A 7,991-nucleotide genomic window follows, 5' to 3' on the forward strand; every position below is an offset into this window, starting at 1 on the left:
AGAGGACCACGCCCGGGCAGAGACATTCGGCCCGCTACAAGTGCGAGAAAATGGCGCTAGCGAACTGCCCCGCCGCTGCGGAACTTTGTCACGGGAATCTGGCGCAGGGCGGGGGAGAGGGCCTCCCTCGGCTGCTAAGCCTCTGAGGGGAGCTCTGGGCCTTTCACGACTCAACCCCAGGCCCAGGCTGCTCCGGGCGGGCTGGGTCCCTCGACCAGCCCTGCCTTTCCACATCCACCCACCCAGGGCGTTGAGCCTACACCTGGTGGCAGAGTACGAGTCGGACTCAATATGTTAGGGTGGAGGGCGGCAGTGTTATGCGAGGAGACCAGGACGTCTAGCTTCCTACAACTGGTGCTAGGCCGCCAGGGCACGGCCTCATTTGGCCTCCCATGGGCCTTGGAACTTCCAGGCCGCTCGCATCACCATTCAGTGCCCTGTTTTTCCTTGTTTTTCGTCTCTATTCCTCGTCTGGGACGAAATCATTGTTTCTGTTTTACATGCGTGTCCAACGAAGCACTCACAAGATGGGAAAAGTGTGTATGGGAGGGAATATTTGGTGAGGGGCAGTCAATCTCAAATTCCATTCCTCCTCTGTTTCCTCAGCAAATCTTGTTTTCTTTTGCAGACCCTGAATTGCACGGTTCTTGTAAGTGATTTTAGAAAGAAAAGAAGGAAGGAAAGGAGGAAGAAAAGTTTTAGTTTTGTAGATGCTAACAGGGATTAGAGGGACGAAAACGAGGGGCAAGTAGGGACACAATTCTGCATTTCATTTCATTTCATTTCATTTCATTTCATTTAATAAAAACAGCACCAATATCCCAAGAAAGGGCATATTCCAGCACCGTTCAGTGTTCCACTATACTTGCAATGGTCCTGCAGAGGGGAGGAGGCAGTGGCCAGGCGGGGAGTGAGCCATGGGCTCATAACCCTCTGCTGCGCAGAGGCGAAGGCTGTGCACAAACCTCTGGCTCAGCCTGAGCTTCAGCAGGATTCGGGAGTAGGGGCTTTTTGCGTTCAAACCTATCCCAAAGCGCCGGTCTTTCCTGGAAGCGGCGGGAGAAGCGACCACAAAGGCAACAGTCCTCCAGCCCTGCACCTCTTCCGCTTTAGCCAGAAGCTTGGCAGCCGTTCCCTCTACCCAGGTCGCCCAGAGGCATCCATTTGTTTAAAGACTTCTAGACACTTTCTCTCCTCCTTCCCGCAGCATCTACAGCTCCAGCAGGAACCTGGGCTTCCGGGTTCTTGGGGTCCTCTCCTCCCCCACACGCCAGCGAATCCAGCCGCCAGTGAGCTCCGGGATTGGGGCTCGGTCCTCGGCCAGTATTTTCACTCTAATGCGCGCTCACGCTTTCCTGCGGCTCTACAGGGCATCGCACCAGGGAGCCGAACTCCTCGCGGGTCTACCCCGGCTGCCCGTTTGCCCTCCAGTCCATCGAGCCGGGCCTGACCTGACCGCAACAGCTGCACTCATACCGAAGCCTCCACGTTCATGGGTTTGATTGCAGGCTAGGCCGCAGATCTGGCTTGGCCGGGCGTAGACTCTGCCGCGCCGGCCTCTCGGCTCAATCCTGAGAGGCAAGATCGCCGGGCGTGGGGATATCGGGAGGCGAGACAACCTCTCACAGTCAGTTCGGACTGTGGGAACCGGCTGCCTGAGGCAGAGTCTACCGGAGGCCGCTGGAACAGCGTAATAAAATAGTATTGCCGGAGCTCCTATCTAGAGAGATCCCGGAAGGTTTAGGCAAGATTTTAAGAATGCTGCTAAATATTTGCCCTCAGGGGCTAGAAAGGAAGGGGGAGGGGGGCTTCTTTTCCCGTAAAAATCTCCTCTGAAATGAATCATTGCTCAGAATACCTTTCCTTACAGCGCGAATCTACATGATGCCCATGCGTGTGCATCGACTGTGCATCCTTAAATTATCCCATTGCCTTCGCGTTTGCACAAAACCTACTTTAGAAGACAGATTGGGCCAGGATGAGTAGTGTGCAGGGTGGACCGCTGGGCTGGGGGCAGAGAGGTTTGGCTGGAACAGCTACTTTAAATTGGGCAGATACGAGCTCCTCAGTTAACTGTATTCTCTGGGCAGAGGTGCTTCTGGCTTCGGGTGGAGAAAATTGGAGGAAAACTGGAATGGATCGAGATTTTTCAGGATGGAAACTCATCAAGATGGAGTCTTTGTCGCTCCTCCTCTGTACCCTCCCCCGGGTCCAGGCGGGAAAGGGGGAGGAGTGGAGGCCCACAGGAAGGAGTTCAGGGGTCGCGCAGAGAAGGGGGTGCCGGGCCTGAGGCGCTGAAGAAAAAGGTTTCTGGAAATCTTTCTGTTTTTGTTTTGTTTTGTTTTTTTTGTTTTTGTTTTTGTTTTTCCAAATTGGAAGAGAAATTGAGGGAGGGTGGTGAGGCCAAGGCGTACCGCGGCTCCCGCGCGCTAATGTATGTCTCTGCATTGCCTTCACTAGGGGAGAAGCCCTTCAGGTGTGAGTTCGAAGGCTGCGAGCGGCGCTTCGCCAACAGCAGCGACCGTAAGAAGCACTCGCACGTGCACACCAGCGACAAGCCATACACGTGCAAAGTGCGCGGCTGCGACAAGTGCTACACACACCCCAGCTCCCTGCGTAAGCACATGAAGGTTCACGGGCGATCGCCACCGCCGCCTAGCTCTGGCTACGACTCCGCCACGCCATCCGCTCTCGTGTCACCTTCGTCGGACTTAGGCCGCGAGCCCCTGGTGGCCTCCTCGGCGGCGGTGGCGGCGCGTGGCGACGACTTGAGCGAATGGTACGTGTGTCAAGGCGTTGGCCCTGTCGCGGCTGCCCCTGACGCGCCCCCAAGTCCCACATCACTACCTGCCTCTACCGCTGCCGCTGCCGCCGTCGCCTCCGGTACTCGGGCTGCTGCAGTGGTTATTGCTTCTGCGTCCACAGACCACTAGTCTAGGCTCGGTCACCGAAGCTTGAAGAGAAGGTGAAGAAGGATGGAAGGAAGAGAGGGAGAGAGGGAAGGGGGAGACCACTAATAGTTGTTAGAGCTCTTTGAATATGCTGATAAAATGGTCATGATTTTAAAATATAAATATGGTACTCATATTTATTCTACCATCACACCCAGTACCTTCCACTCACCCACACAGGCACCTTCATGACTGGGTAGCGTGGAACTAGTGTTGGGGTAAAGAAAGTAGAGAGACAGGCAGAAAGAAAAAATATGTATTTGGAGAGTTTATATGCAATCTTGGCAACTGCAGGTGGCAAAACTAAGACCACAAAGTCCTCGTGTGAGTCACAGAATGGGAAATGTTTTGCTCCAGGCCTGGGCCAGTTGGATTGCCACTCTCTCCTCCCCACCTCCCCGCGGGGGCCACCACCACCACCACCACACACACACACACACACACACACACACACACACACGTGCACACTCCCTTCCCAGCTCTCAATTTGAGCCTCTTTCAAAGTTCAAATCACCTAAGGTGTCAGAGAGAATTTCTGAGCCATTGTTCTCCCTCCTATTTCTTTCCTCTTTTGCTTCCCTACACGTCCTCCTTCACTAGCTATCTTTTGAAACAAAAACACACAAGTTCCAGATTCCAAAATTTCCAACCACTTCTATAAAGGAGATAAAAGGGTTTCAGCACTGTCCCTTGGGGAATCACATGTAGCTCCCCCGTGTACTGGCCCAAGCACACGGATATGTCTGTCTGCCTGTCTGCTCCATATGTACCTTATTACTTGGGGTAGGGGGTAAGTTTAAACAACAGGAAATACAAACAAAAGAATGTTAGAGGGGCTTTAGGATTCAATGCTCCGAGCCCTCCCCAAACAAATCACTCTCTCTCCACCGCCTGCCCTTGTCCAGTCACTATCTATGGAATCTTCTGGATGCTTGACTCTGGCTGTACAGTGAGTCAATGACGTCACTGAGCCTAGGCGACAGAGTCTAGATAAATCGTGTCAATTCTGTGATAGTCTTTTTAAAAAAAATCACACAATGTTGGTCTTAAGTTTTTAAGGAGGAGAAAAGAGAAGGACTGCAATAATAAATGTTTTCAAGGCAAACACCCAGTGGGTCTAGATTGAATGTGTATTTCATGTGCTGAGTACTAAGTCCCCAGAAAAAGAACTAGATGTTAGGGGCAAGGGTGAGGAAAGCCTTTGCAATTGTTGCCAAGGGGGAAAAAAAAAACTGGGCCTGTTTTCCAGTCTGCTACCCTTAGGGAAGATGGGGCTTCCCAGAAGTCCTTGCTGAGAATGAGGGGAAAAAATGAAAAAAGAAAAAGAGAGGAGTGGGGAGAATGCTTCAACAGACCCACTCCAGTCCTGTAAGAATTTAGAGATAAGTAGGGGCATGGTATTCCCACCTATTGGAAACCCCTCTAAAGAGCTCAATTTTAAAATTTGAGCCTGGAAAACAAGTCCTGGCCCTGCCACTGTGTTGGATTTTCTTCTGCTCTCTTCTCTTCAGACACATTAGACAATTCTCGCTCCTGCCCTGTAACCCATAGTTTCATCAGATTGAATAATGTCCTACTCTAACTGGAGCGGGACTGTTTTCACTGCCCCTAAAAAACAAACAAACAAACAAACAAACAAATAAAAACAGAATCTTCCCAGTACATCCTTAGTGAATCTATCCTTGTGGAAGGAGAGCTACAGTCCCTTTTCCCTGACTACAAGAGGGCCCAGAGGCTGTCTGTCCAAGGGCAGGGTCAGCAACCAAGACTTTGTTTCCATCGGGAAATGCTCGCCAAGGTGCAGAGTGCATCTAGGGAATTTATCTCTTCTGACGATGTTTAAAAATTCTCTTTCCCAAATTGGACTCGTTTCTTTCTCTATTTCTAGACCTCATTTTGCTTTCACCCCCATCCAAAATAATGAAATAAAATTAAAACGTTTGGTCAGCCGCTAATCGCCTTTAATTTTTCATTTGCTTGTTACAGATGTCCACCGCGTTGCTCTCAAGGTAATCTCGCCCGGCGCAGCTGAGCGCCCGCATCTTGCTCCTGCAACATCAAAGAGTCCGCGCACAAAGCAATGTTTCTTCGCCACGGTGCATCTTCATGGTAAGTTAGGATTTCTATGGCAATGGGCAAGTCGCACTGAAATCCTGAAAGGCCGAGCCTGGAGCCCGTCCAGGCTTTTCATTAAGGACATAATATTTACGTCTAACAGGCCTTTTTTCTTGTGTATACAAGTATATATTTTTGTTTGACGCGGACTAAATCATTTTCATTTAATTTCCGGTAAACAAAACCCACGCGAATGGGCACTTGTTCCCGATCATAATAAAAATGGATAATAATGTGAGCGAAGAAAAAGGCCGCTTGAATCGCCGCTCAGCCCTCTTTGTTTCTGCTTTCTGTGGTGATCAGAGGGCGCATTTGAGTTTGATGGCGAGTTTCTAAAGGCGAGGAAATGGTTTGTAAGAGGGGAAAGAAAAGGAGAAAGGTCTAATCAAGCTCGGGTTGTTCAAAGAGTCGGGTTTTGGGGTTGAAAGTGTGAGTTTGACGGTGCATCAGCATGCCGCGTTAGGCTCGCCATGGAAATGCGCGCGGGGAGCGGTCGCTTCAAAGGCGGCACACTTCACTGCAGACACTCTATTAAGATACATTTGCGCTGACCTTTGCTTTCACGCCATTTAATATTGTCACTACGTTCTCTAGTATATACCTCCTCCTTAGGACCTGCTTCGCCAGCGTTTAGGGGTTCACCTCGCACTCTAATGTGGGGGCAGGGGTTGGCGCCAGGGACACTTTCAGGAAAGGGAGGAGCTGGACTCCGTGCATCTCTGCTGCGTCCCAAAGAGGCTCCAAGGTCAGGAGTAAATAACTTTAGGACAATCTCAGAAGCTGAACAAATGAGCATCCCAGCTCCGTTTCGTGCAAAGTACCTTTCTGCATCTTGAGTAAGGTGGAGGCCTGAATCTGAATGGGACTTTCAGGGCAAGGGGCCCATCTGGATGAGTCTGGGAGTTTCAGACTGTGCCTTTGGGACATTTCCACTTTGGCCCCAAGCACAGACCTTTCTGCTCCTCAATCCCAGAAGTTTCTTAAAGCCCCTCAAACTTGTTTCTCCCCAGGGTGATGTGTATGGTACCCCTTAGGCCTGGGCTGGCCCTGGGCACGAGCTCAAGAGCCCAAGGCCAAGGGGATAGGGAAGATGGCAGGAAAGTTAGAAGTCCATGTTCCCTTAATTGTCTTGTTGTTTATTTTATCCAAGTACCCCAGTGAATAGGGGAAAAATAAACATGGTGGAAAAAAAAATCAAACAGTGGAGTCTTCTTTAGTGCCAGTTCTTGTGGTTGAATAAAAAGGATGGTCTTCTTTCCATTGAGCTGAGAAATCTTTGAAGAGGGAGTTATTATCTGAGACATTCCTGCTTGTCGTCCTAACAACACTGATGAAATGTAAAAGGTTCTTTGTCAGCGATTTGTTCTCCTCTCTGTCAAACTCTCTGCCCTGTTAGTTTCAAATCATTTCTAAAGGATAAAAATCAAAAAAATTTTTAAAAAATACATGCACGTTACACTAATTGCTAACTTTAAGACTAAGTTCTGCTAAGGGAAAAAAGAAAAGTAATGCAGTGACATCAGGTCCAAGCCTGTGGAGCTGTGCAGATGTTGAGGGGCCCTTTGCACAGGCTCTGGGATAAGGGAGAAGAATGCAGAGATGGTGCAGGCAGAGCATACATACCCCAAAATCCCACTGCTTGTCAGCTTCTCTATGCTCTGGCTTGTACTCAGTCCAAGTCAGGTCACCTGGAGCCTCCTTTGGGGACCCCTCAAACTCTCAATATTCTTGCCCCAGATCTTTGGAACCTAAGGCTGCAGCCAAGTGATTGTTAATATTTTCTGATTCTTCAAAGACAATCTCTGCCAAAAATAGACCCATTGTGTGTTTCTTCTCACTAACAGCAATCAGCAAGCCCTTTGTGTCATTAATAGAAAGGAGAGTGGCTTGAGAGTGAGACATTTTTACAATTTCCTGTTTTCTTCACAATCGTAGCAATTGGAGTTCAGAAGATTAAGTTTACAAGGTAGTGACCCCAGAGTGCATGCAAACACCCTCCTCCTATCCATATATGCAGTTCTTCATTTTATATTGTGCCCAGGAAAGAAACTTTCACCCTGTCCAGTTTCCCCCAAACCTTTTCATGTGGTTTTAAAGGTGGTTTAAATAAACAAGGAGTTCCAGTCTCCCCGCCCCTGTGAGCTGACTAAATAATTTGTAAAGAAGTTTCCCCAAGCTGTAACCCATGCTGTTATTATAGTTGCTACAAAATGTTGTCTCTTATATTGATTTTTATTTGCTTACTCGAGGTCCCCATATGTTTATTTATATTGCTAATTTATGGGAAAATGTAATGATTACAATGAATGTGAATTATATAGACAGGCAAATGTTTTGTAATCATAATTCACACACACACAAAAGCTTGACTGAAACCTTAGACTATTTAGTATCCTCTTTATCCACAGTGTTTGTGATTTATCATCTGTCTCTTTAACATTCTTAAATTATGGACTAACTCAAAAGAAAAAAAGTTGTTACGTATTTGACTGAAAGTGATTGTTGAATGAAAACATAGTTGAAAACCGTGGCTTAATCTTGCTGTAAATATGTAAAAATGAATTAAAATCTGTGATGGTTTTGCCCTCCAAAGCCTGTTGTGTACATGGAGCTCCATTTTGCTATTTTCTTTGGAATAAAGGATGTTATGTTCTCCTTCCTCTTTTAAATCCGAGTGTCTCGTTATTACTTCATTATCCTGGGAGAGATTTGGAGCTCTCCCACAGCCTCCAGTTCTCTTCCCTGCTTTCCCTCAAGGCTTCACAGAAACATCTCTGAAGGCTAGTTGTTTACAGGGGCAAAACAGAGGGACCCACCAATGTGGCCATTGTGGAGAGGACCTCCCTCACCCTCAATGTCACCCCAATAACATTGGCACTCATCAACCGATTTCCCTTACAGAAGGGAAAAGGTAAAATTCTCTCA

General features: G+C 48.3%; 1 protein-coding gene across 3 annotated transcripts in view; it reads left to right on the forward strand.

Annotated features, from left to right (window-relative positions):
- ZIC4 (Zic family member 4) overlaps window positions 1-7,732 on the forward strand; it is a 20,557-nt gene extending 12,825 nt beyond the window's left edge. For all 3 annotated transcript variants that reach the window (XM_011364431.1, XM_011364433.1, XM_011364432.1), the window contains 2 exons: window positions 2,461-2,779; window positions 4,938-7,732. In XM_011364431.1, the coding sequence (XP_011362733.1) occupies window positions 2,461-2,779; window position 4,938 (320 nt within the window). In that variant the 3' untranslated portion in view covers window positions 4,939-7,732. The remainder of the gene's footprint in view (window positions 1-2,460; window positions 2,780-4,937) is intronic.
- The last annotated feature ends 259 nt before the right edge of the window (window positions 7,733-7,991 follow it).

Source organism: Pteropus vampyrus, unplaced genomic scaffold (genome assembly GCF_000151845.1).
Source record: "Pteropus vampyrus isolate Shadow unplaced genomic scaffold, Pvam_2.0 Scaffold97, whole genome shotgun sequence".
In the NCBI taxonomy this organism is placed as follows: domain Eukaryota; kingdom Metazoa; phylum Chordata; class Mammalia; order Chiroptera; family Pteropodidae; genus Pteropus; species Pteropus vampyrus.